The following is a 27,782-nucleotide window of genomic DNA, read 5'->3' on the forward strand; positions in this document are numbered from 1 at the left end:
AGTTGCTTAATATTTTAAAATCTCTAAGCAGCATACAACCTACAACTATGGGATGATCAGCAGAAAAAAACCAGCTCTTGTGGACTTTTGACATGGATGCTGGCGGCTGCCAGAACCTCAATTGCCTCCAAATGGAAAAAGTTGCAAGGCTTGAGACTTTCACTTTGGTATAAAAATATGTGGAATGTATCACTAGCTGCAAAAACTGATAAATCACGTGTTGCCAAAAGCTTGGAGGACCCAGAAAAATCATGGGCTGTTGGGTGGGATTTTATCTTATGTACAAAAAATACAGACACACAGGACTGCCTCTCCTCAGGGCAACATGAAACTGGTGGTGGTCTTAAATACCCCATCAACCTAAAATTAAGTCTCTCATGAATATACTGTGCTGCTTTTTTGTACTTCTATTATTTTTGTTGAATTGATTTATTTTTTTACTTCAATAAAATGCTTTCTTGAAAAGCTTCTGCGATGTGCCAGGGAGCTATTTGGAAGCCTTTTTTTCTCTTCCTACAGAAAACTGGGGATGTGATGCTCAGGAGTCCTCAGGACAACAGCGTCACTGCTTCCATTGCTTTCCTCTTCCTCCTCTCCTTGATCACAGCAGCATCATAACAGCCCTTGAAACTGAACAGAAAGATCGGGACTGGGACAACAATGGTCAGTACACCACAAAGTGCAGTGCAAGCTGCTATCACTTGGCCGGTGATGCTGATAGGGACAAGGTCTCCATACCCTACAGTGGTCAAAGTGATGACCGCCCACCAGAAGGCCTCGCCAATGTCACGAAACCATATTTTAAAGTTGCTACTCAGCTGCTCCCCATAAAAGCAGAGGGTGCCAAAGAAAAGGACTTCAGAAGCAAAAATCAACAAGAAGATGAGTATCTCTCTCAGGATGGATTTGAACATGCAAGGCAGCACCCTCAGCATCAGAGGTGTCTCCACCAGCCTCAATACCTTCAGGAGTTTGATGATGTAAATAATGCGGCACAGACCCAGCCACTGGACCAGAGGATGTGACTCCTGAGGGTGTGGCTCCTGTGAAGGTCTGGCCAAGGACAGCTCAATGTAAACTGGGAACAGGGAGAGGAGATCAGCAATGTTCAGAGGGTTCTTCAGGAATTTCTTCAAATCTGGGCAGCACATGATCCGTACGAAGAACTCAGCTGTGAAGCAGAGGATGAAGAAAAGCTCAAGGTGGAGGAGGTAGGGGGCCACTTCGTAGGAATAGGCAGAGGGAAAGAAGTGATGGTAGTAATGGTGGTGGTGGCTCTCTATAGTATGGTCTGGGGTGATGTTTTTTATGAACCCCTTGGACTCCTCACAGAGGATGATGATGATGGCGATGGTGAACAGCAGAGAAACGACTGCCAAACCCTGCAAAGATAAAGGAAGGGTGAACATAGGAAAATGGGCCCATTGGTTTATATTTATATAACTAACTATAACTAAATATTATATATATGCACGCACTGTATTTATTAAATTTATTGGTAACTTTTTGTTGCCAAAGGCAACTCACAAACTAACTAACTAACTAATTAAAACCTACATAGATGCATTTAAAAAAAACAAAAACATTAAAAGAATACATTAAAGTAATGCAATGGAACATCCCACCTAAGAGGCCACAGATATTCAGAGGCCAAATGTCTGGTTAAAGAGGAAAGGTTTTGCTAGGCACGGGAAGACATATAACAAAGGTGCCACCTGCTCTCATGCGTTTGTTAACTTTTCCTACATTCACGTATCAGATTCTGCCCCTTTGGCTATAGAAGAGCCCACATGAACACCAATAAAATAAAGTTCTTTTTGAAGCAGCAAATATGGAACTCGGTACTTTAGGAGGCCAACACAGACGGCTTTAGAAGAGGACTGGACAAAATCGTGGAGAACAAGGTTGTCAATGGCTAGCAGCCATGATAGCTATGCTCTGCCTCCACAGTTGGCGGCAGATATGCTTCTGAATACAGTACTAGTTTCTGGGGAGGGCACTTGTGCTCAGATCCTGATAGCAAGTTTCTCAGAGGCATCTGGTAGTGTAACGTATTCTGCACAATTTACTATATAATGCTATTCTGAATAATGCTTGTTATAGGGTGGCAGGTGCTAGAGTTTACGGAGTTTGTGGAGTCCAGGTGGTGGTGGGAGGAATTGCTGCCTTAGAGGAAGTTTGGTATATACAGCACCAAGTTAATTTGCAGAGTTGGGTTTTACATTCCCAATACTTGACCAGTCCCCTTAGCCCCTCTCTCCACCTTCCCCTTGCAAGTCACAGAGCCAAGTCTGGGACTTATCAAGCACATTCCTTACCATTGCACATTTAGAGGAATGGGGCTTTTCAAAGAGATCCCACAATTTGGCCTGCCACCGCGCATACTGACAGCCACTCCTTCTTTCTTCCTGGATCAGGAGACCCTGGTTGTTGTCTTGCTCGTCGACAATCCCAATGTCGCGCACCTCCTCTTGGGGCCCTCTCCAGCAACAGGGGGCCAGCTGGGTGCCTGTGAGCCCCCAGAAATCCAGCTCTTCCTCAAAGGCAGATTCACAGACACCTGCAGGGCAATGGAGTTGCTTTGTGCTGTAGTAGTTCAACACCTGCCCAAACAGCCGGCCACTCCGATCAAAGAAGAACTCCTGGGTGCTAGGGTCATGGTCATGTTTTGTGTGGGCCTGGGGCTCTGTGAGGCTCCACAGTTTGGTCCCTGGGAAAGCCTGCAGGGTGCTAAGGTACGTTTCATAGCGAATGCCTCCAACGTTCAGAATGACCTTTCCGGTGGAGACCTCCATCTGTCTGATGGTGGTCCAATTGGCTTCTTGCAACAACCTGGGAAGATTCAGAAAGGGGCTTAGTCAACGAAATTACAGTTTTGAATACTGCTACAAGCCACCCCAGTCTTCAGCAGTGCAAGATTCCAGAGGTTCCAGGCCCTTACCCAGGGTAATGTTTGGTGTTTTTATTTTTATATGTGTTTTATTTTATTTTTATATGTGTTGGAAGCCACCCAGAGTGGCTGGGAAAACCCATGCAAGATGGGTAGGGTATAAATATAATAAATAATAACAAGGCACAGTGGAGACGGTGGTGTCTTTATGATATATGGTTTATTTACACATATTTGCAACCAGAATCTACGATGGAGAGGCTCCCAGCAATACATTCCCAAGAGGTTCTCTTGCTTCCCTTGTGACGGACAGCAGAGCCAGACCAGAGTCTGGTGATGCAGTTCCTCAGAATTCCACCAGAGTGCTGGAGCCTCTCTCTGATTGGCTACCAAGACAGTTGGCTGGGGTGGGGTGGAGGGTGGAGCCAGCACTTTGGGAGGGAAAATAAAAGGAGCAGTTTCTGAGGGAGTTTTCAGATACAGTGGTGCCTCGCAAGACGAAATTAATTCGTTCCGCAAGTTTTTTCTTCTTGCGAGTTTTTCGTCTTGCGAAGCACGGTTTCCCATAGGAATGCATTGAAAATCGATTAATGCGTTCCTATGGAGACCGCTTGCCAGGCTGGCGGTGCGGAGAAGGGCTTTTCTCCCCACCGCAAGCCTTCAGGACAGGTACGGGAACAGAGGGGAAGGCGCGCAGCGCTTCTCCTCTGTTCCCAGGGCTTGCGGTGGGAGGAGGGTTTTTCCTCCCCACGCCAACATTCAGAACAGCATTCTGAAAGTTGGCGGTGGGAAGGAAAACCCTCCTCCCGCCGCCAGCCTTCGGAGCAGCCTTCCGAAGGCTGCCGGTGGGGCAGAGAGACCTCCTCCCGCCGCCAGCCTTCGGAGCAGCCTTCCGAAGGCTGGCGGCGGGAGGAGGTCTCTCCGCCCCACTGCCAGCCTTCGGAGGAGGTCCGAGGACAGTGGGGAAGACGCGCTGCGCTTCCCCGCTGTCCCGGAGATTTCCCTATGGGCTTTCGTCTTGCGAAGGAAGCCCATAGGGAAATTTGTTTTGCGAAGCGCCTCCAAAACGGAAAACCCTTTCGTCTAGCGGGTTTTCCGTCTTGCGGGGCACCACTGTACAGCGTTTAGTTTGAGAGGAAGAAAGGGTGTTGGTCTAGGGGAGAGAGAGTTTGTCCTGAGTAGAAACATCCACTCTGAGGAAAATATCTAAAGCTAGAGAAAGGAGTCTCTGAGCTCGGCGTGAAGGGCAGTGTGTAGTGTGTCCTGTGAGAGTATCAGGCCAGAAGTTAACTGGGAAGGCCGAGTTTGAGCCAGGAGAAGTAGAAGCTGTGTGGATACAGTGTACTTGGGTCAGGAGTGGAGAGATCTAAAAAGAGAAGACTCCCAAAACAGTTTAAAAGGGGCATGGTGATCCCCTGAGCTGCTGTACCATTTGGAGTAGCTCAGGAGTGGGATGGGCAAATGGCTGGGTAACTGACAGAAAGCACCTTCTTGTTGAAGAACCAAAGTATTAAGCGGCAACACCTATGCAACCACTGAGTTAAGAACTGAAGTGAAATAACATGAAATAAGCAGAGCATTTACCATCTAGTCTAGGAACCTGTAACATCTACCTGAAGTGTAATAACTGAACATAAGCATCTGAAGTTTTAACAGAATCTGTGCTTGATTAGAAGCCTGAAACATCCATTAGATTTAGTATAATTGTTAATAGGTTTGCCGTTTCCTGAATGACCATTATCCTTGTTTCTAGTTTCTACCAACCTTTATTGGCATAAGTTGAAATCAAAAAATCATAAAACCATACAAAGCTATCCTTTGTTTTATCCACTTATTCTGTAAAATAAATGTTTCTTATTTGTTCAACATCCTGAAGATCCCAGGCCACAGGGAGGTTAGGCTGGTCTCAACCAGAACCAGGGCTTTTTTGGCTGTGGCTCCAATCTGGTGGAACGCTCTGTCACAAGAGACCAGGGCCCTGCGGGACTTGACATCTTTCCGCAGGGCCTGTAAGACAGAGCTGTTCCACCAGGCCTTTGGTCAGGGCGCAGCCTGACCCCCTCCTCTGGCAATCTGCACAGAATTTTGCTTAATGGTTGCCATCAATTTGATTTTAATTAATTTTTATAATGAAAGGTTTTTAGAATGTTGGATTATTTTGATTGTTGTTAGCCGCCCTGAGCCCAGCTTCGGCTGGGGAGGGCGGGGTATAGATAAAATCTATTATTATTATTATTTTATCTGAGTCTCCAAGTATCTAAGATTTCCCTTACACAAAACCCAAAAGATAACCCATTATTATAGGGTGTGTACATAATTTGGATCTGCCACAATTGGTATATAGTGGTGGGATCTGCTACGCCTCTAGGCACACCAGCCTTGGATCCAAAACGGAAATCAGCCATGCTCTCGGTCTCCTTTTATAGCCTGTCACAGTTTTGCTTGCACATCACTACCACTCTAAAAACTCTGGCCTTGTGACTCCTGCTACTTACTTATTTTGAGGGAGGAGGGTCTCACACCCCTCTGCTGTCCAGCACAAAGTAACTGCTTTGTTAATCACCCATCTCCCTGCCCCTTTCTCAGGCTTTGTTCCCCTACTATCCACACTCAGCAAGAGGTTACCAAGCTGGCCTGGCTTGCATTTTTTATGTATGCATTGAACCCAGGTGTTCAGTGCTTGGCATAGTTTAACTCCCCAAACTGATTACCGTAATTCTAACTTATTGGACCCAGGAATTTAGAATATCTCGTACTGTGCAAACTCATAACAATGCAATAACTTACCAGAGAACTCAGGGTTCTTGCCCTTGTGGTGGTGGTGGGGAGTTTTTGAGGTGGCTCCTCAGCAAAGGGTGGACCAGCTAAATATCTTTACAGCACGAATGCATCTTATGGATGTTTAATTTGCACGGTTCCAGCCACATGAAGGTGAAGCGAGACAAACAGAAATCCTACAAGCTGAATGCAAGATAAATGCATGTTGTATTTGTCATGGTTATGAGAATTATAAGGTCTAAGATATTAAATAAATGTTCATAAATGTACCAGGCAAACGCATACATAAATATATAAATCACATGTCTGAAACAGTACAGGAAAACATCCTAAAGCCATTTTGACTCTTTCAGTGACCTCATATATTTGGATAGAAATGGGAAAAGCTCACCGGGCAGGGCTCACCTGGGCCAGCCCTTGACCCACCCTCAGCCAGGGAGGACAATGGCCAGCCGGCTGGAGGTGGGCCTAAGCCCAAAGAAAAGAAGCTGACCCCGTTGTCCAAGCCTCTTTCACTGTTCTTCCTTCCAGGATCAAGATCATCAGGAGCGTGTCAAGATGGCCGGATTGAGGTAAGTAACCAGCTTCTTTGCGTTTTGCCTGGATTGGGGGAGGGGGGCTTGGCCCCTCCGCCAGGCTAGGCCACATTTTGCAGCCTTCTTTCTTTCTTTCTGCGTTCTCGGTTTTCAGCTTTTTGTCCGGTAGTGGCGTAGGTTGGCGCTTGGGCCCATCTGCCGCCGCTCACCGCAGGAGGGGGCGCTCCGCCAGCCCCAAGGGGGGCGGGCATCCCAGTTTGTTTTAACCCCTGTGGCGGCCTTTATTTTGTGGCGGCGCTGGGGAGGGGGCGCAAGGCTCCTCCGCTGCTGCCATCCGGCTGGGCCGCAGGGGTAGCCTGCTTGGTTTTTTCCAGCGGGGGGGGGGGCATGGCTCTCTGCTGCCGCCATCCACTGGCCCGAGCGGGTGGCACGGGCCCCGGCTAGGCCGCAGGGGTGGCCTGCTGTTCTTTGTGGCGGCGGGGGGGGCATGGCTCCCCCGCCGCCAGCTGCTGGCCTTTGACCCACCCTTGGCCAGGGAGGACAGGGGACGGCCAGCCAGGGATGGCCTAAGGCCAAAGAAAAGAGGCTGACCCCGTTGTCCAAGCCACTTTTGCTGTTCTTCCTTCCAGGATCACCCACCCACCCTCCCTCAAATTAATAATTTCTTGCCTCGATATTCATCCTAGATCAGCGGTCTTCAAGTTAATGATTCTTTTCCTTACAGGCTAATATTATGCGTTCCAGGTCAGTGGGTGCTGCTGTGGTCGTAAGAAGGTTGCTGTATTCAGAACCGGGAATGAATTTTCCATGCATTGGCAGGTTTTGCCTTCTCCGTGGCATTTCGTCACAACTTTGGCGGTTTTAGGCCTTGGAAGGGTATCTTTTAGTCTAACATCAAGTCGGGTGGGGGGTGCATTCATGCTCCCTCCCCATGCAGCGGCGCTTGCAGGGCCCGTTAAAGGGCAAAAACCAGGATTCCCTGGCCCTAGAGCAGCGGCATGTAGGTCAAACTCCCAGGACAAGGTCGGTGGAAGGGCATGCTGTGTAAGTTTGCGCTTTGCAGTCCCCTCTCACTGGACCTCATCTACCTGCATATCCTCAGTCAGGCGGGCTGAGAGGGTTACCTGCCAAGGCCTGTGCCAAGTTTCCCACTTCTGAAGCTCAATAAAGTTGTGGCCAATTTGAACCCATACTCTGGTCTCTTATGTCATCATTTGGGGTAAAGCGGTAGGCACCACAGACAGGGTTTAGCGCATGTGCCCACAAATCCTGCCTTAAGGGCACATTTGGGTATGAATAGGAAGAGCCTGTGACCTGAAATCAGGAATTAAGTATCATCACAAAAGAATGGCCAGGCTATCCAGGGAAACCCATTAACAGGGTTCCTGCCAGACAGGAAAGGGTGGCATTTTCAAAAGTTTACAGTGGTACCTCACTTTACGAACTTCATTCATTCCAGAGGTCTGTTCTTAACTGAAACTGTTAACTGTTAACTGTTCTTAACCTGAGGCGTGCTTTCACTAATGGAACCTCCCGCTGCTACCATGCTGCTGGTGTATGATTTCCGTTCTCATCCAGGGACAAAGTTCTCAACCTGAGGTACTACTTCTGGGCTAGCAGAGTTTGTAACCTGAAGTATTTGTAACCTGAAGCGTTTGTAACCCGAGGTACCACTGTATAAGGGCTTGCTCACCATTGTTCTGGGTTCCTCCTCCCTCCTGCATGGGGTGTGTGTGTGAGCACCCTGTTGCAACAGTTTAATAAAGATCAGGCTTGCTAGCTGCTTTGCTTCTCAATATTCTCTGGTTGGCCTCTGTTATTTTCTCCTACTGATAGAGAACCTACATAAGGACTCTATATGGCTCTTGGGTACCCCATGAGGGAAAAGGAGCAGTTTTTTCTTATAACCTCATGCTTGAAAACAGTAACAACAAGAACAATAAAAGTTAAATGGGAACCAAGGCCTATGAGATCTCATGGGAACTTGGATGGATCCTTGAGATCTCACAATATCTCCTGGGAGCATCACAGACCTGGCGTGCAGAGAGGACCTTCCTGAGCAAGGCAGAGAGTCTGAAAGCTGTTTTTGCACGAGGAAATTCAGTAGTCCGTTAAAGTCTCTATTGGCCAATAACTGGCAAAATGCTTTATATCATTATTATTTTCTTTGAAATTCACCAGTTTTACAATGGATATTAAAAAACAACAACAATGATACTATCGAGGAAGACAAAAACATATGCAAGATAGTTGAGTTCACTTCCAGACTGTAGGGCCCTGGCAATTTATATTAGCTTCCAAACCTCTTGGTGGCCCTGAGAGAACTTTGCAAACACACACACACACACAGAGAGAGTTCTGCTAGTTGTTGCTGGTGATCTAGGGGCTGCTCCTGTACAGGTTAGAGAAAAACCAAAATGTTTCCACTAATATTGTGTAGCAGTGCACTATCAGAGACCAGCCTGGCACAATTTAACAGAAACTACTTAGGCTAGTAGTTGCCAAACTTTTTTGGGCCACTGCCCCATGCCTCCATAAACTCATACAAAGCAATTTTCAGAAGAACAGTTTGCATGATCTACTGAAGAAGATAATAGTGCAATAAAATTAATATTTAATCACACTTTTAATCAATATACAATCTATAGCTATGTTCCCCCCAAAAAACTAATTTGTAGGCATGAGTGCATGTCACTGATGCACACAAATAATGTTCTGATCTAATATTTCAGCTAAAAAAAGGAATATACTTCGAAAAATATTGCATGAAAAATATTTCTCAGGAAAATATAAGGAAAATATACCTACCCACACTTACCAAACATGCACAAACCTTCACCTAATTAATGTATAAGAAAATCAATAAGCATTACCAACTGTTGTGAAAACTTAGACTTAAAATATACAAACAGGACCAAAATACATAGCTTTGAGAGGGATAAAGGTTAAGGACCCCTGACAGTTAAGTCCAGTCGTGAATGACTGGGGTTGCAGCGCTCATCTCGCTTTACTGGCCGAGGGAGCCGACGTTTGTCCGCAGACAGTTTTTCCGGGTCATGTGGCCAGCATGACTAAGCCACTTCTGGTGAAACCAGAGCAGCGCATGAAAATGCCGTTTACCTTCCCACTGGAGCGGTACCTATTTATCTACTTGCACTTTGACATGCTTTCGAACTGCTAGGTTCCCAGGAGCTGGGACCAAGCAATGGGAGCTCACCCCGTCACAGGGATTCAAACCGCCGACCTTCTGATCGGCAAGCCCAAGGCTCAGTGGTTTACACCACAGCACCACCTGTGTCCCCATGAGAGGTAAGAGCAGTTAAACTTTAAATATAAAGTGAGAAAGGTGCTTTGTTTCAGACTCTAGCGTGTCAATCATAAATAAGTGATTAACATGCTCAGAAGGGCCTGCCTTCGACCTCCTGCCACCCCCTTGCCTCTTAGCACCTCTCTAACTAATTCCACCCACCCCCAGGGCGCAGTATCATCAAATTTGGGAGCCACTGATTTAAGCAGAATACCATATGTTTGACCCTCCTTTTCCGAGAACAGCTGCTCAACTGTTAAATGCACCTCAAAAATCCATCTAGTTCCATTCATATTTATTCAAAAGTATTCTGGTCTACGTTATGCAGAACTGCACACCTAAAGATGGACCTTAGCTGGCCACTAAGTATGTTCTCATCAGCTTCCCAAAAGAATGAGCTGGGTTGCAAGAACTATAACCAGGTGATGGTGTCCTCCTCCTCCACACCCCTCACTTATCTGCTAGGTAAGAGAACAAGGGCCAGGGTAGTGTGTAAGAGCTGAGCTGGAAGCTGGAGACACAGAGATATGCTTGCTCCGTGCTGGATCCAAAGCTGCAGCTAATAGAGAAGTAAGATCTGTTGGGGTGCTAATGCTGTGAGCCCCTCTATCAAATGCTCAGGTTGTATATCTGACTAAATAATACAATACATCCAAAAGACACCACAGTCTCTGCTTACTTTCATTCCAAGGAAACCAAACCTACATAATCACAGGAACCCCTGGAGGCTCTGAGTTTGGGGTAGCATGTAAAATTATATTCCTCCTTCCTGAGCAGGGAAGACATAGTATGTCTGAGTGCATCCCCTGGTGCATGAAAAGAAGTACGTGCAATGGCAAAGCTAGATGGCAGCCCTCTGGAGGTGCCACCACTGCAAATTGTGCCTGTCATTTCTGCCTGCCTGTCTCTTCATGCCCTCCAAACCCACAACTTGAGTGTCATCACCAACCCCTTCTGTTGTCTGCTAAAAGCCCCCATTGCACCATACTATACACACACACACATACGTGAAGAATCCCAGAGAAAAAGCTACAGCATCAGTCCTTACCTCCACAGTCCCGATGCAGTGGTGGGTGGAGAGAGAGAGAGAGAATGGGGAAGAATAAGCAGGCAGCAAAAGGACTGAGTGAGCTGTCTGCAAAACAGGATGCCTCTAGGGGCCCAGTTCCAAGCCTAGAGATGTCAGATGCCAGGAAGCAAAGCCAGCCAATCCAACAGAAAAGCTATTTGAGTGTGTGTAATGCACACCCTCCGCTCTGCTCCCCCAACATACCTTCCTATCAGCAACAACCAGCTATTATTTAGTGGACCATTTATAAATAAGCCAGTAACTCCCTTGCCACCCACAGCTCCTGAAAGAGCTCTGGCTTCTTGGAAATGGGCAGAGTTCAAACTCTCTTGGCTCAATTCAAAGCAGATTTGTTGTGCAACAAGGCGGCAGGGGGCTGGAGGGATGATGAGGAAATGAAGCAAGAACAAATTGTTTTGTTCTTGCCTTTTCTGCTCAACTTGGCCGCCTCTCTCTGGTTAACTTCTTCCTCCTGGTGAAGAAGATGATGGGCAAATGAGGGTATTTTCACAGCCAAGGTTTTGAAACTGGCCATCTGGGGTGCCTTGGGTTTCTGATGGGAATATATAGCAGAATGTTCACCAGAATATGTCTTTTCTCTTATACATAACCAACATCTAGATCTGAGCATAATGAAGCTCACTGGGTGATTTAGGGGCCAGTCCTCACAGGGTTGTTGTGGGAAAGACACAGGCAAGGGCAGACAGTGATGTCCAAACTTTTTTCAAAGAGGGCCAGATTTGATGAAGTGAAGGGCCTTGGGGACTGGCCAAAGTTGTTGAGCTTTTTTAAGGATTGAAGTTGTTGAGCTTCTTTTTTAACAGGATTTTATACCCCAGGAAATAAGCTGCCGCAGAGGCCAGATTAAACCAACCATCCAAAGTCTGTTTTGGGGGCAATCATTGCACCTCCCGCAGACCAAGATGGAATCCTTGAAAGTGTTGCTCAGGGTTAAAAGGACCACCCTTCGCCAGGTGCAATCTCTATTGGGTCATCTTAATTTTGCATGTAGGGTAGTTGCGCCAGGCCATGCCTTTTGTGCCCGTCTGGCATGGCTCATGGCCGGAGGGGTAGTCCCTCACCATCACATTAGGGTGACAAAGCAGCTAAAGGATGCTCTGAAGATTTGGCTTGCATTCTTGCAGGATTATAATTGGGTTTCATTTTGGCAAAAGAGCCTTAACCTTGGGGTGGAGTTCCAGGTCCATTCTGATGCTTCTGGCCACTTTGGTTCTGGTGTGTTCTTCAGGGGCCATTGGTGTGCCCAGCCATGGCCATCTTCTTGGCATGCAGCAGGCATCACTCGGGATCTAACCTTTCTGGATTTTTTCCCTATTCTAGTCACCATTTGCATCTGGGGAACCCTCTTCTTGAATTCCAGGGTCTGTTTCTGGTCCGGCAGTCAAGCGGTGGTAAGAGTTATATCTAGGCAGTCAGCAAAGTCCATGAGGGTCATAAGGGTGCTGCGCCTCTTTGCGCTGGAGTGCCCGCAGCACAATATTTCCTTCACTGCCCATTTCATAACATTGCTGATGCGCTATCTCGTTTCCAGATGGAGCGTTTCCGCGAGCTGGCACCAGAGGCAGCCCAGACCTCAGACGCCTTCCCAGACAATCTGTGGGAGATTGGAAGTAAGAAGTAAACCAGGGAGTATTGTCATTATTAGCACCCTCCACTAGATGTTCTTATTCCAGGGCCTGGAACACCTTCGGGCGTTTTCATGGCACCAAAACACACTGCGCTTCCAAGGAGGAGGTGCTTCAATTCATGGTGCTCCTAAAGCGCAAGGGCCTTGCCATAAAACTTTAATGCTTTACAGGGCAGCTATCTCATTCTTTTGTAAATTCCTTTGTTGGCCAGATCCCTGTGACAGCTTCCACGTCAAGAAGCTGCTGGCTGGGTGGCGTTGTGTCATTCTCCCACATCAAGATGGCAGGAAGCCTATCACTATTGACACACTCAATCTAATTTGGAGAAAACTACCAGAGATCTTCTGGTCAAATTTCGAAACGCGTCTCTTTCGGGCTGCATTCTCCCTTGCCTTTTTTGGTGCCATGCGCATTGGGGAGTGTTTGGCTGGGTCTCCTCACTGGCAGACACTGACATTAAGTCCGCCCATTGAATGTCAAGATTCGGTCCTCAAAAACTGACCAATTGCGGAAAGGGGTCATGCTGGCACTGTCCCCGACAGAACAGGAGGGCCGCTGCCCATATCAGGACACATGTTGCTTCTTCAGTGCAAGGGCCCTTTCTTCATGCATGCAAACACGCGCCCTTTGACGCAATCTCAATTCACAGCAGTCTTACACAGAGTCATAGCGGCCTGTGGAGTTAGTCCCCAGGAATATTCTGGGCATTCTTTCCGTACCGGGGCTGCCACTTCAGCGGCAGTCCAGGGTTGGGACCCCACCTGCATCAAGATACTGGGGCGCTGGTGCTTGGCAGCCTACAAAAGCTATATTCGTTCTGGCTCCTCCACCTTATCACTTGCAATTGAATTTTCTTACAGGTTTGCCCACCATGAAGATCTGGGTTGTAGGGCACAGCATTGTGCATTGTGCGGCAGATTATGCACGGTCGCACAATGGGGGCTGTAACCTTAACATCCACCCCAAGGTACGCATTTATTGGATTGCCCAGTGGGGCATGCATTGGCGGAGCTTGATGCCCATGTTGCGTAGTGCTGCGGTGTCGCATGGCCCTCCGAGGGTCTTGATTTCACACGTGGGAGAGAACGATCTAGTGGAACAAAAGGGCATTGCCTTGGCCCTTGCTGCAAGGGCAGATATAAAAAGCCTGCATGCCTTGTACCTGACAATGACCATTGGCTGGTCCAATCTCCTACCCCATCTGCACTGGAGGGGGGTTTCCAATCCCTCTCACATCAATTATGCTGTGGAAAAAATCAACGGCCATGTGCAATACCATGCGGCAAATTGGCAGGTTCTCTATCCCACATCCAACCATCAGGGCAGATAAGGCTGTACTATTCCGGGAGGATGGAATGCACCTGACCCCACTAGGTAATGACCTCTAGCTGCATGACTTGCGACAAGTCCTTAGGGACTGGGTAGACTTCAGGGTTTGATTGATCCTCAGTTGTGGGACTTGGCGGCGAGGCCCTTAGGGCCACGGGTGGCAGTTTTACGCCTTGGCAAGGTATCCTTTAGTCTAACATCAAGTCGGGGAGGATGCATTCATGTTCTCTCCCCATGCGGCGGCGCTTGCAGGGCCCGTTAGAGGGCAAAAACCGGGAGTCCCTGGCCCTAGAGTGGCAGCATGTAGGTCAACCTCCCAGGACGAGGTTGGTGGAAGGGCATGCTGTGTAAGTTTGCGCTTTGCAGTCCCCTCTCACTGGACCTCATCTGCCTGCATATCCTTAGCCAGGCGGGCTGTGCCAAGTTTCCCACTTCTGAAGCTCAATAAAGTTGTGGCCAATTTGAACCCATATTCTGGTGTCTTGTCTCATCATTTGGGGCAAAGGGGTAGGCACCACAGACAGGGTTTAGCACATGTGTCTCCAATTTCCGCCCTCCCTTCCGCATAGGTGGGCGGGGTTTGCATCACCAAGCAGGGCTCACCTGGGCGGGTGCCACCCACCTGCTTGGGCCGGCCTTTGACCCACCCTAGGCCAGGAAGGACAATGGATGGCCGGCTGGGGGTGGGGCTAAGGCCAAAGAAAAGAGGCTGACCTTGTTGTCCAAGCCTCTTTTGGTGTTCTTCCTTCCAGGATCACCCACCCACCCACCCTCCCTCAAATTAATAATTTCTTGCCTCCATAATTTCATCCCAGGTCAGCGGTCTTCAAGTTAATGATCCTTTTCTTTCCAGGCTAATATTTTGCGTTCCAGGTCAGTGGGCGCTGTTGCGGTCATAAGATGGTTGCTGTATTCAGAACCGTGAAGGAATTTTCCCTGCATTGGCAGGTTTCGCCAATTTCATATTACTTATTGCCAATACACACTTTTATCATAATTAAACTTTTTCTTAATATATCTAATTTCTTATATCTACCTTGCAACTATTACTGAAGTTCCTCGAATGCTGCAACAGAATTTAAACTACTATATTTATTTTTCAAATATTCTTTGAAAACCTCCCATTTTGAAACAAATTCCAGTTTTGATTTATTCTTTATTTTTTCTGATAAACCATCGAATTCGGCATATTGTGTCAGCTTTTGGATCCAATCTTGTATAGAGGGGGTTTCATTACTTGAAGAGTTGAAGGTGGCTCTTATTGGACTCAAAATTTGGTCACTGATGGCAGTGATGTGTGGCAAGGTAGCCAATGCCCAGCTGCCACCGAGAGGGCCCAGATGAGCGTCCAGAGCGTGGTGGCCAAAAAAGGTTCTGGCCTTGGGCAGGGCCGGTGATTCATCACTGAGGCATTACCTTCCGTGTTGCGTCCCTTTACAGGCTTGACAGGGTTCATCTGTCTGTGATTTGGAATGAATTTTTGGCTGACCTCCGTATCAGCGGGGTTAAGGGATTGGTTACAGGTGTGAGTGGTTGGTGGCGAGCGCGGGTGCTCGTGTGGTGGATAGACTCTGGTTCAGGTGATAGGGATGGGAGAACACACTCGCCATCCCTATGTGAAGGGTATTCCGTTAAAGGTTTGGTTGATGGTTTGGTCAACCCCTGAGAGAGGGTTGTGCCCGTGCCTGAGTCCAGGGGGGCATTTGGGTGGCGGAGATAGCCTGTTCCCGGCTTTCCGCTTAACCAGGTGTTCACCCTAGGCTGACCTATGCTGGTGCCCTGGGTCAGTGCTACCTGCAACAGTGCAGGGAACTAGCCGAGCCAGAGCCTATGCAACCACTCACTTGCTGTAATCAATAAAGTTGTGGCCTAAATTCTGCCAGAGATCCAAGCCAAAATTTGTGTCTTGTGTGAATTTATTTAGGGTGGGGTTTAAAGGTCTGAACATGCAAGGGGAAATTGGCAAGTTGCCTGTTCTGGATAGGGTTGCCTCCCTCAGAAGGAGCAAATGCAACACATGGGCTAGCTTACAAAGCCGATTGGGGAAGCCAGTGTTGCATGTGTGACATCATACACACACACGACACTTGGTGCATGCATCACACATATATAATTCTATGTGACATCACACACATGCTAAGTGTCATGTGTCACAAGCAGCCCAAGCCGAGCATCCCAAACTCTGAGCGCTGTGTGCACCGTCAGTTTCTCCACCTCTTCCTCCTGTGGCTGCCAGGGAAGGAGGCCCTGACTCCTCCCGACATTGCTCTGAGAAGGAGAAGGAGGTGTCACCAGGACAAGCTGGGGGCTCATTCCCCAGTAACTGCAGGAGGAGAAGCCGGCCACAGAAGCCGCATGTCTGCATTCAGCCTCCTCACCCCCCAAACATTGGGGGGGGGAGCTAGTGCCCCTGACCTGCATACATCTCTGTCACTAGAGGCCCCGGTGTCCTCTGTGGCTAGGAGAGCCTTTTGCCAGCTTTGTCTGGTTTGCCAACTACAGCTGTTTGTGGACAGGGACAGCCCAACCACTGTAGGACATGCATTGGTAACCTCAAAGCTGGATTACTGCAATGAGTTCTATGTGGGGCTGCCCTTGGGCCTGGTTCGGAAGCTGCAGCTGGGGCAGAATGCTGCAGCCAGATTGCTGATGGGAGCTTCAGGCTGAGGATAATTGACGCCATCTTTGAAACAGCAGCACTGGCTGTCCACCTCCTACCAATCCAGGTTCAAAGTCCTTGCATTCATTTACACAACTGAACAATTTAGGTCCAGGTAATCTCAGGGACCACCTGAATGCTTATAATATTCCAGCTCGATCACTGAGATTGCAGGAGCACCATTGGTCATTCCCCAAGTCGGCAAGGCTCATTTGACAACAGCGAGAAATAATGTCATTGGACCAGTCCTGTGGAACTCTCTGCTACTGGAGATTGAGCTATTAAATGTCTGCTGGAAACATCCCTATTCTGCCAGGCCTATACAGGCAAGTAATAAGGCATCCTTCCACAATGGTTAATTGTTGTCTGTTTTTAACATTTTTATGGTTTTCATTGTAGTGTTTTATGTTTTGTAGTGTTTTATGTTTTTCTTGTTGTAAATCACTCTGATAGTTGTTTTTGAATGACACAGCAACATACAGATATTTTAAATAAATGAATAAATAACCACATAAGAACTCTCAGAGTGTAACAGTCAGTCCCTTCCCAGGGAACCCTTGGAATTGTAGCTTTGTGAGGGGAAGAGGGGGTCTCATAACAACTCTCAGCACTCTTCACAAACTATAGCTCCCAGAATTTGGTGCTGTGCGGGGGGGGGGGCAGGAGTGCTTTAAGTGGTATCATCAGTGCTTTTTTTCTGGGGATACACAGGGGTACGCACACCCCTAAACATTTTGTGAATCTTTGTACTTTTGTCCATTTACTATATTTCCCCTGATTTGAACTATAAAATTGTGATTTTCTTGAGTCAAAATGAGAGTACCCACCCCTAAACATTTTTTTAAAGAAAAAAAGCACTGGGTATCATAGTGCTGTAAGTGTCTGGTGTGTACATAGCCAGTGTCTTCCTGGACACTGGGGTCATGGCAGCTTCTAGATTTCCCCTTAGAGTGTAGGTTTGTTGGGGCAGGGAGCTGACTTTGTCAGGTTTGTCAGGAGTGAAACTAGACTTTAGTTCACCCGGGGCAAAGATCCAGTTTGGCACGCACACTCACACATTTGTGTACACACACATACAGGCTGGGAGCCTCAATGGTGCCCCTCTGGAGGCTTCACCCAGGGCAAAAAACTCTGTAGCTAAAGTTCTGGGTTTGTTCCTCTGTAAAACACTAGATTTCCTGGTGCCAATGGAGGTGTCCCTTGAAATGCAAATAGAGACAGGTTTAGGAGAGGTCTATGGCAGGGGGAGGAAGAGCTGAAACCTCCCTCCCAATACACCATGGTCCTGAGGTGCCTCCGCTTAGCAGTTCTTTACTAAACAGAAGAATCCTTCATGTTCTCAGTGTTTATTCAATTAACAACGATGCCTATATTGCCCCTGAGAAACATGAAGCACAAATTAATAGTAATGGAGAAATATAATTACCTTTAATAAACTGTAGCGTGAAAGCACAATGCAGCATACATTATACGATTTAATAATACAAAAATCTCCTTTTCGCGCCAGGAGGCTTCTCTTAAGTGCAATGTAGTTATGAAACTGAGGTGCCAGTACCTAGCAGAAACCCAGGGGACTTAGGGTCTACACTTTTTGAAGTCTTAAGGCCAAAGTGCACATTATATTAAGCACACTTATGGAGGGGAGTGGGACTTGCTTAATGCTGCATCCATTATGAAAAAGGGAGATTCCAACAACATTAGGTAGAACTTTCTGAGAGTAAGAATAATTCAACAGTGGAATGGATTCCTTCAGAAAGTGGTGGACTCTCATTTCTTGGAGGTTTTAAAGTGGAGATTGGCTGTTTGTCAGGGATCCTTTAGCTGCGATTCCTGTATTTCAGTGAGTTGGACTAGAGGACCCTAGCAAGTCGCTTCCAACTCCACATTTCTATGACTGTGGTTCCTTTTTCAAGTGTAGACTGTGTCCATTCCTGCTACCTGCCAGTAAAACATTTGCAATTATTTGCACTTCACTGGCTGGTATCCTACATTGCCCCCACCCCCCTTTTGAGACCCATGGTTGAAATGCACCTGATCTATGATGATGCCTTTTTTGAAACTCACCTGATGCTCCGGTTTGCTTTGGAGCAGAGAGGAGAGTGGCTGGTGCATGTGCCCATTGACAACAAGCTGCAGTTCATGGAGTACTATAACATGCCTGCAGGGCCATTGGGTTCAATGGTGGCTCCCTGAAGGCCATCATTCAGCATAAAGCACCCCATTCAAAGAGGAGAGCCAAGCAAACAAGTGAGAGAAAAATATGAGGCATTCTGGATCCTGCTGTAGTCTTTCTAATCTTATATGCAAGAGAAAAATATGAGGCATTCTGGATCCTGGATCCTGGATTCTGTAGTCTTTATAATCTTATATGAATGCATGTGTGTGTGTGTATTCATGTATGTGTGTGTGCAATACGCATGAATGTATATGCATGTATGCATGTAATAACTTTTGATTAATATGAAATTTTAAAATAAACTGGAATTTAGCTTTCCAAATACTTCTACTATTTTCTATGAACAGAAGGAATACTGAGAATCTAATGCAAGTCATTTTTATGAGTTGTGCCTTTTGGGGTTGGGTGAGGGAGGGCTACCCCTTTAATATCAGTTGACCCCCAAACTGAAGTGGGATCTAGTCCTTTCCAGAAGCAGGTCTTACATTTGCTCCTTTCTCATTTCCAGTTTGGAAATGAGAGGCTTTATTTTCAGAGTCTGAGCGAGTTGTGATGAGGGCCACTAACCATGAAATGGTGGGTTTTGCTCTCTCTTCTCTGTGCTCTGCCAAGAACAGCATTTGGGTTTCCAGTAAGTAATATAGTTTGTTGTATGCCTGGTATATGAATGTGTTGACTTTTATTTCATGAGTCTCAGGGTCCAATCCTATACACATTGGGAGGAAACTTCCCTGAATCAATGAGATTAACATCTAGGTGGCCTTGTAAAAGATTACACTGTGAGGAGTAGCAGCAGTAGTAGTATTGCTATTGTTGCTTTTATATGCTGTCAAATCCCTGCATCATTTCCCCCTTATATTATTATACCAGTTGTGTTTAGGTTACAATGTTAGCTGTTGTAGGGTTTTTCTGGAAAATGATAGTGGCTTATACAATCTAAAAATACATAAAGATAGAACATTATTGGTGACTCTAACCCATTTCCCCTTTGGTTGGTTGTGGCAGCATTAATCTCCTCGCACTTCATAAGAATAATGGAGCCCAGAATGCCAACAGAGATAAACTTGCATCTATCCATGTTCATTGTCGGCAAGCAAGAGCCATGATCACAGTCCAAAGGTATGTTCCAGGCAAAAAGGCTTGAAGGCAAGAAGCACGAGGAGGAAGACCTCTTTTAAGAACATAAGACCATAAGCAGAGCCTGCTGGATCTGGTCAATCCACCCTTCTAGTCCAGCATCCTGTTCTTACAGTGGCCAATCAGATGCCTCTGGGACACCAGCAAGCAGGACATGAGCACAAGGGCTCTCTCCCTTCCTGCGGTTTCCAGCAGCTGATACGCAGAAGTATTGTTGTCTTCAGCCATGGATGCAGAGCATAGCCACCATGGCTAACGGGCATTGGTAGCCCTCTCTCTCTTTGGAAATGTGGGAGCAGAGGTAGAGTGTGACTTAATTCAGTTGGCAGCACAGAGGAATATGATGCTCAGGTAGGAAGCTAAAAAATGCATCAAATCAGCTGAAGCATCTGCGGTGTGGCAGGAAGCTATCTAGAAGCCAGTTATCTCTTCCCATGAATAATTGGCAACATGGTGCTCTGGAGTCCTTAGGATGACAGCATTGCTTCTTGTTCCATCTTCCTCTTCCTCCTCTCCTTGATCACGGCAGCATCATAATAGCCCTTGAACTTGATCAGAAAGATAGGGATTGGGATGACTATGGTCAGCACGCCACAGAGTGCCGCACAGGCTGCTATCACTTGGGAGAATTCAGTGATAGGATACGAGTCTCCATAACCAACAGTGGTCAAAGTGATGACTGCCCACCAAATGCAGGATGAAATGCTCTCAAAATACGATTCAGGTACCGGGTAAAGGACCTCTGTGTAGAACATGAGGATGCCGAAGAACAGACTTTCAAAGATAAAGATGATCATGAAGATGAAGATCTCTCTGAAGATAGACCTGGACGTGTATGAAAGGACCTGGAACATTAGAGGGATTTCTATGAGCTTAAGGATCTTCAAGAGCTTGAGGGTGTACAGTGCACGGACAAAACCCAGCCAGGCTTGTCCATGTGTGCAAAGCTCGATGAAAATTGGAAAGAGGGAAATGAAGTCAGCTATGTTCAGGGGGCTGGTCAGGAACTTCTTTTTATTTGGGCAAAACGTAAGCCGCACAGAAAACTCAAACAAGAACCAGAGGACGCAGAAAAACTCCAGAGGGATGAGGTAAGGGAAGTATTTGTGAATCTCATTGAGGACGGTGTCAGTGCTGTTGTATTCATGTCCATAGACAAAGAACTCAATTTCTACATCAGCCTTCTTTATGAAAAGGATGCAAATCCCAATGTTGAAGACCAGGGAGATAGCGGCCAGAACCTGTGGAAAGAAAGTTCAGCTGTGTCACGAAGTTAGTTTGTGAGCTTTGTGTTAGAATACAGGAACATAAGAACATAAGAAGCACCTGCTGGATCAAGCCAATGAAGCATCTAATCCAGCATCCTGTCCTCACAGTGGCCACCAGATGCCCCAAAGGGAAACCAGCTAGCAGGATCTGAGCACAAGAGCCTTCTCCCCTCCTATGGTTCCCAGCAACTGATATTCAGAAGCATTGCTGCCTCAGCGTGGCTAACAGCCACTGATAGCCTTACCAGCCTCCATGAATTTGTCTAATCCTCTTTCAAAGCTATCTAGGTTGGTGGCTATCACTGCCTCCTGTGGGAGTGAGTTTCCTGCTCTATGTGCTGCGAAAAGAAGTACTTTTTAAATCTTTCCTGAATCTTCCAACATTATTCAGCTTCCTTGGATGTCCAGGAGTTCTAATGTTTTGGGGCACTTTCTCTGCCCCATGCATAATAAACTTCTATCATGTCACCTCTTACTTGACTTTCTTCTAAACTAAAAATATCCAGACACTGCAACATTTCTTCATAGGAGCATTGTTCCATCCTTGATGTATGGTCTACACTGATTGGGGAGTGGATCTCCAGTATTCTAGAAAGGTTCTCCCCTCGCACCCTACCTTGTGGTGCCACTGGTGATTGAACCTGGAACCTTCCGTTGGCAAGGCAGATGTTCCACCACTGAGCTCTTCCCCCTAAATTGTGGCATTGTGGCAGAACCCCATTTAGCCCCTGTTTGCACAGTGGATCAGCCTTCCTCAGCCTGGTGCCCTCTAGATATCTTGCGTTACTATAAATCCCATCAGCCCCAGTCAATGTGACTGTTTTCCCATCAGCTCAAACTTCATTCAGTCATGCTGGCTACGTCTGATGGGAGTTGGTGCAAAATATCTGGAGAGCACTATGTTGGAGGAGACTTCCCCAGATTCCCACAAAGAAGGAACTGCTCCATCTACCATCCTTGTGTGCTTAATGTACTGAGAGCTACTATTTCCCTCTCAGAATTAATGGTGCATGCATGGCTTTGATAGGTAGCCTACATGTGAAGAGATGTAAAAAAAAGAGTGTGTGAAAGGATATTGTCAGGAGAATCTTCTTACACAGGCTGTGTGATGAATGTGTCAAGAATGTTTGTGTAGAAAAAGCTCAGCCTTGAGCTCGCCTGATAGAGAGAAGGTACCCTGTTCTTCTCAATGAAGCAGGCATCTGGTTTTGATAATGCAGACATGTGTTTTCTCTGTAAACATAATTTCTATGTGTGTTTAAAGCTGAGGGGAGGGGATGCCTCTATATAAACCTGTGTAATGTATAGGCACGTGAACTCCACATGGCAGGATTTTTTCAGTTGGAACTCACCGGAACTCAGATCTGGCACCTCTTAGGTGGGCACCATTGCCATTATAAGAGAACAAGGGAGGTGTTTATGGTAAGTTCCAGCACCTCTTTTCCTAGAAAAATAGCACTGACCCAATGGTACAAAAGGAGCTTACAGATGTAATCCCAAAGCCTTTGCCTATAATTTTTGAGAATTCTTGGGAAACAGGTGAGGTTCCTGCATACTGGAGGCAGGCAAATGTTGTCCCCATTTTCAAAGGGGGGGGGAGAAGATCCAGTTAACTACTGACCAGTCAGCTTGATGTAGGTAGCAGGAAAGGTCATAGAACACTTAATTAAATGGTTGGTCTGTGAGCACTTATAAAAGGATGCTCTGATTACTAAGACCCAGCATGGATTTCTCAAAAACAAGTCATGCCATATGACACTCAGTTCTTTTTTTGATAGAGTTACAAGCTTGGTGGATCAGGGGAATGCTGTGAAGGTATTGTATCTTGATTTCAGTTAGGCTTTTGACAAGGTTCCACATGATACTCTTGCGGAGAAGGTGGTAAAATGTGGGCTGGACAAGGTAACTGTTAAGTGGATTCCTAGTTGGTTGACTCAAAGAGTGTTCATTAATGGTTCCTCATCATCCTGGAAAAAAGGGAGAAGTGGGGTGACACAAGGTTCTGTCCTGGGTTCATTGTTGTTCAACATTTTTATAAACAACTTGGATGAAGGAATTGAGGGGATGCTTATCCAATTTTACAGGTGACATCAAACTGGGAGCGGAAGTTAATGCTGCTGGAGACAGAAGTGGGATTCAAGATGACCTCAACAAATTGGACCCCCCCTTGTTTTAAAGCAGCAAAGGGAGCCCTGTTTGGACTTCCAGATGTTGTTGGAGTCCAGTGCTCATCAACCCCAATGACCAGGCTCTGTGGAAGACCACAGGCTCCCCATTCCAATTTTAAAGAAATGCTCCAGCACTTACCTTTGCACTACCACTGGAAAACGGTTTTTCGAAGAGGGTCCAAATTCTGGGCTGCCACTGGGCCCTGCAACTATTATTTCCCCTTCCCACCTGGGCCAGGAGAGCCTGGTCATCTTCATCTTTGCTGTCATCCCAGAGGGCGAGGTCTTCCTGCTGGCTCTCCATGTCGCTCAGCCTCTGCCAGCAACAGGGAGCCAGGGCGGCCTCACTGATCTCCCAAAAGGCCAGCTCCTCCTCAAGGACAGACTTGCAGATGTATTGAGGGCAGTGGAGGTGCTTGGTCCTGCAGTAGTTCAGCACCTCTTCAAAAACACGGGTATCTCTGTCGAAGAAGAACTCTCCAGTGTTGGGGTCATAGTCAAACTCGGTGGATGCCTCCTGGGGCCCTGTGAGGCGGCTCAGTTTGGTCCCAGGGAAGGCTTGGAGGGTGCTAGCATAAGTCTTGTATCGGATTCCCCTGAAGTTCAGGGTGATCTTTTCTCTAGTAGATTTCATAATCCTGGCTCCTTGTAATAGCCAATGTATCCGCCTGTCAGGATGGGACAAGTGGCAAAGTATAGTCAGATGCATTGGAGGTATTTAAGTAGAGGTTAGATAGCCATCGGCCAGGTAATCTTGAGCTATGATCCCTGACCCTCGGGGCAGCCTTCCAATTCTACAATTCTATGATTCATTGGAGGCTTTTGAACAGAGGTTGGATATCTATCTATCCATCTATCTATCTATCATCTATCTATATCATCTATCTCCTGGCTTTTCCCCAGACCAGGACGCAAGGCGGCTTGCACAAATCACAGCAAAACAGATAAAATGCAACAAGCTAGAAATATTGTTATAAAAATGTAATTAAACTGTACTAGAATTAAAACAATATAAAAACAGATCTATTTTACTTGGCAACCCAGGCAGATGGGCGGCATATAAATAATAAAATTATTTTTATTGTTTTTATTATTGAAACATGGATAGTAAAAATAGCATAGCATTATTGAAAAGCCCTTTCCAAAGGCATGTCATCAGCCTTCATCTGCTGGCGGAATAATGACAAGCGGGTGGCCAGTCTGCTTTCTCTAGGGAGGGAGTTCCAAAGTTGCCTGCGGGTGTCCACCACTGTCCACCACCAAGAGAAGGGCTTTCCCCAGAGATTCCAGAGCTGTGGTGGGTTTGTATAGGAGGATATGGTTAGGGTAGTGATATAGCTTGAGCAGCATAGCTAGTGGCTAGATTATGTCATACCCTCCAACATTTCTCTGATTAAAAATAGGGATGTCCCATTCCATTATTATAATTTTACTGTTTATACCCCACACATCTTACTGGGCTGCCCCACCCACTCTGGGCAGCTTCCAACATATATAAAAACATAATAAAACATTAAACTTAAAAAAAAAAACCTTCCCTATACAGGATTGCCTTCAGATGGCTTGGGAATCTGACAATTCCATACCCTCCAACATTTCTGCAATGAAAATAGGGACATCGTAAGGAAAAAAGGAACATTCCAGGATCAAATCAGAAACCAGGATGCCTTTTCTAAATCAGGGATGTTCCTGGAAAATAAGGACACTTGGAGGGTCTGCTATGTGTGTGTGAACCTGGGTCTCTTCAGTCCTATTCTAACCCTCTAACCCAGGGAAGGAAACCTCCCTTTCTGCCCTTGGGAATCTCCCTGGCTTCACTCCTAATCACATGCACCAACTCTAGGGGGTGAAGGTGTCATCAACCCCCTCAATATTGCTTAGCAGGGGGGTCATCCTCCCCGAATATTGAGGGGGCAGAGGAGACCGAACTGCCAAGCTGAGCACAGCACAACATCAGCGGAAGGCTGCACCGATCTGTGCAGTGTCAAGAGAGGCTGAGGGGACTGACCTGGCACAAGGTCCCAGTGGCCTACGCAGCATCTCCTGACACTGTGAGGACCAGCATGGCCTAGTGGAAGGCTGCAACTGCCTGGGTGGCATCTCCTGATATCACACAGGTTGGTGTGGCCTTATGCTAGTCCTCACCAGTTTACCGTGCACGGCAGGGACGTACATGACGCCATAGGACATATGTCACACATGCAATATTACATGTGTGCAACATGCGCCAGCCCCCCTAATCTTAGGGGCAACACGGTGTCTCTGCTCCTGACCAGCAGCAAGAGAAGAGTAGCCAGGATATCTGCAAAACAGGTACAGCGGTACCTCAGGTTACATACCTTTCAGGTTACATATGCTTCAGGTTACAGACTCTGCTAACCCAGAAATAGTGCTTCAGGTTAAGAACTTTGCTTCAGGATGAGAACAGAAATCGTGCTACGGCAGCGCGGCAGCAGCAGGAGGCCCCATTAGCTAAAGTGGTGCTTCAGGTTAAGAACAGTTTCAGGTTAAGAACGGACCTCCGGAACGAATTAAGTACTTAACCTGAGGTACCACTGTAAAACTTTTGCCACCATCGTCTCCCTTCTTTGCTTTTCTACTGCTTTCCCTGCCCCACACAAGGGCGTGATGCTTGAACATCCCTGGAGAAGGATCTGGGCACCCACTCTACCACTGATCTGCAGCAGCTGACCTGGTGCCAGGCTTCTGCATTTTGTGGGCAGGATAAGGCGGGGAAAACATTGCTGGGTCAGTGTAGATGGTTTTTGAGCTGGATGGGTTGAGGTTTTGTTCATCTGCTAATCAGTGAATGGGAGTGTTGCTTTGTTTATTGCTTGAGAACTGCAAATGCTGTTTGTTATACTTTGCAGTGTTGGTGCATCATTTTTGTTTTTCTGTTAAGTTGTATGTTACATGCAGGGGTGCTGAGTATATGGGGCAGAGGGCCCCCTCAATATTTTGGGGCATGGGGCTCAGCCCCCCCCCCATTGTTGTTCTTGGGTCGCTGCAACCCTTTGTGTTAAAATTGCTGTTGTAATAGAGGAACCCAGTGACAGGAGTATTATTCATTGTTTTGCCCAAAGGCCATTGACATACTGAAAGGATTGGCAGGACTGAAATAAATCTTACGATGTAGATAGGATTGGATACAATGAGAAACTGTGGAAAAGTAACTGACATAATTAAACCTGTTGAAGGGAGAGAAGGAAGTCAATGCCCAGCAGAGTGTGGGGAAAGAATGTGGGTAAATGATTATTGAATTTTACTGTATTTTGTTGTTTGTATTAAATGAAACACCAATAAAAAGCATTTAAAAAAAAAAAGACATACTGAAAGGATCACACAGATGACAAGCAACGAGGTGGATGGAGGGTGAAATATACTCGGAGTTGAGTGTTGATTTCATGCTCTTTATTTCAGCTCACGGTAAACAGTGAGTGAGAGCTTTCCCCCAAAACCTCTGGTTATATATATCAGTACATAACAGAGGGCAGGAATACCCTCTTTGTATTTTAAAACACAGCCTCTGTTGTTATTGTTTACATACTGAGTAAGTAAAATAGATTCACGATTCACTATCATTGCATTGCAGGGGGTTGGACAAGATGACCCTTCCAACCATACAATTCTGTGATGTTATGATTCAATAACAAGATTTTCAGTGTGGACCCTAATCTTAGAAGCAGCCTGTTCATAAAAAAAATCCAAGCACATGGATTGTGAAGAGGTAAAGATACAATATCCCAGATGGCAAATTTCTTACCTGAGAGAGAGAGACTATGCTATACTGTATATAATAACATAAACAATGAAGCTGAGTCTATTCCATCCTGCATAAACAAAAAAGGGGGACTTGTAACGTCCCCCTTTTCTGACACCCCTCCAAAGTTACAGCAGCTACCTCCTGAGATGAAGGGTATGTCAGAAGGAATATTGAACACACACACCCCTTTGTATTAATGTAACACTTTTACAACTGTATTTTTGTAAAATTGTTTTTAAGTTGTCTGTTGCTGCTTCAGTTTTTTGTACACCTCTTAGAGATTTTTAAAAATATATTAAGCGGTGTAGAAATTAAATAACCAGTCAATCAATCAATCAATCAATCAGTCAATCACTTTCCTCTGGGGCTGATGCATACCTGTGTTGCTGGAACTGTTTGCAAACCCCAGTCTTGCATGCCTGTCGGCAATGACTGCTCCCCCTGCACTATTTCTTTATACTTAGAAAATGCCCTAGAAGCCACAGGTATTGTACAGCCCCCCCCCCATCTTCACATTTTCACCTGCTTAGGAAAGGTTTTTTGGTTCTTACCTTTAGCTGGGCAGTGTTTTTTCCAGAACCTTAGAAAGACCAACCAGCAAGAGGACAGGCAAGAGAGAGGGGAAAACAGGATGTTCTGTGGCTTATATCCAAGCTTTGTGGCTCATAGATGCCAGAAAACAAAGCTAGCCTATAAAACAGAAACCCTGCCTCCATCCTTCCCTCTCTGGCTAGTTCTCCCAACAGTAAACTCACATATTTTAGGGAATATTTCACAAGGGTGAGCATTGCAACAAAGCAGATGGGCTTTGGACAGCATATTCTGTCCCCTTTGCACTGCCACCCATTGTTCCTGCTAGATCCTCAAAGGCTAGCAGTGCTCTGGAAATATGCAGGGTTCGCATGCCCTTGGCAGACTTTTGTGCCAGGAACTTATGCAACAGAAGAGAAAAGGATACGGGTGGGAGACTTAGAGTTGGTTTATTTCCTGGCTGTTTTCGTTTAGGCCACTGCTAAAGCACAACACACCCACACCCACCCACACCCCTTTCCT

At 46.5% G+C, this 27,782-nt stretch overlaps 1 protein-coding gene across 1 annotated transcript; it reads right to left on the bottom strand.

Annotated features, from left to right (window-relative positions):
• Positions 1-29: 29 nt before the first annotated feature.
• LOC309333316 (uncharacterized protein) lies at positions 30-27,588 on the bottom strand. Its single transcript, XM_081846692.1, has 6 exons — positions 27,281-27,588; positions 23,106-23,634; positions 20,000-20,771; positions 18,282-18,297; positions 2,319-2,832; positions 30-1,382 (listed from the first exon to the last, which is right to left on the bottom strand). The coding sequence occupies exons 2-6, from the start codon at positions 23,598-23,600 to the stop codon at positions 549-551; spliced, it is 2,631 nt and encodes an 876-aa protein (XP_081702818.1). The 5' UTR covers positions 23,601-23,634; positions 27,281-27,588; the 3' UTR covers positions 30-548.
• Positions 27,589-27,782: the final 194 nt, after the last annotated feature.

The sequence above is a fragment of the Podarcis erhardii genome (genome assembly GCF_964252035.2).
Source record: "Podarcis erhardii genome assembly, chromosome: Z".
NCBI lineage: Eukaryota > Metazoa > Chordata > Lepidosauria > Squamata > Lacertidae > Podarcis > Podarcis erhardii.

What these genes read in the sequence shown, in the direction of transcription:
- LOC309333316 (XM_081846692.1), bottom strand. Translation starts at nt 23,600, where the DNA reads ATGAAATCTACTAGAGAAAAGATCACCCTGAACTTCAGGGGAATCCGA. An exon ending in TTTCCAGTGGTAGTGCAAAG is followed by an intron (nt 20,772 to 23,105) that starts GTAAGTGCTGGA and finishes TTCTTTCCACAG; the next exon opens with GTTCTGGCCGCTATCTCCCT. An exon ending in ATTCCTCTAAATGTGCAATG is followed by an intron (nt 1,383 to 2,318) that starts GTAAGGAATGTG and finishes TTATCTTTGCAG; the next exon opens with GGTTTGGCAGTCGTTTCTCT.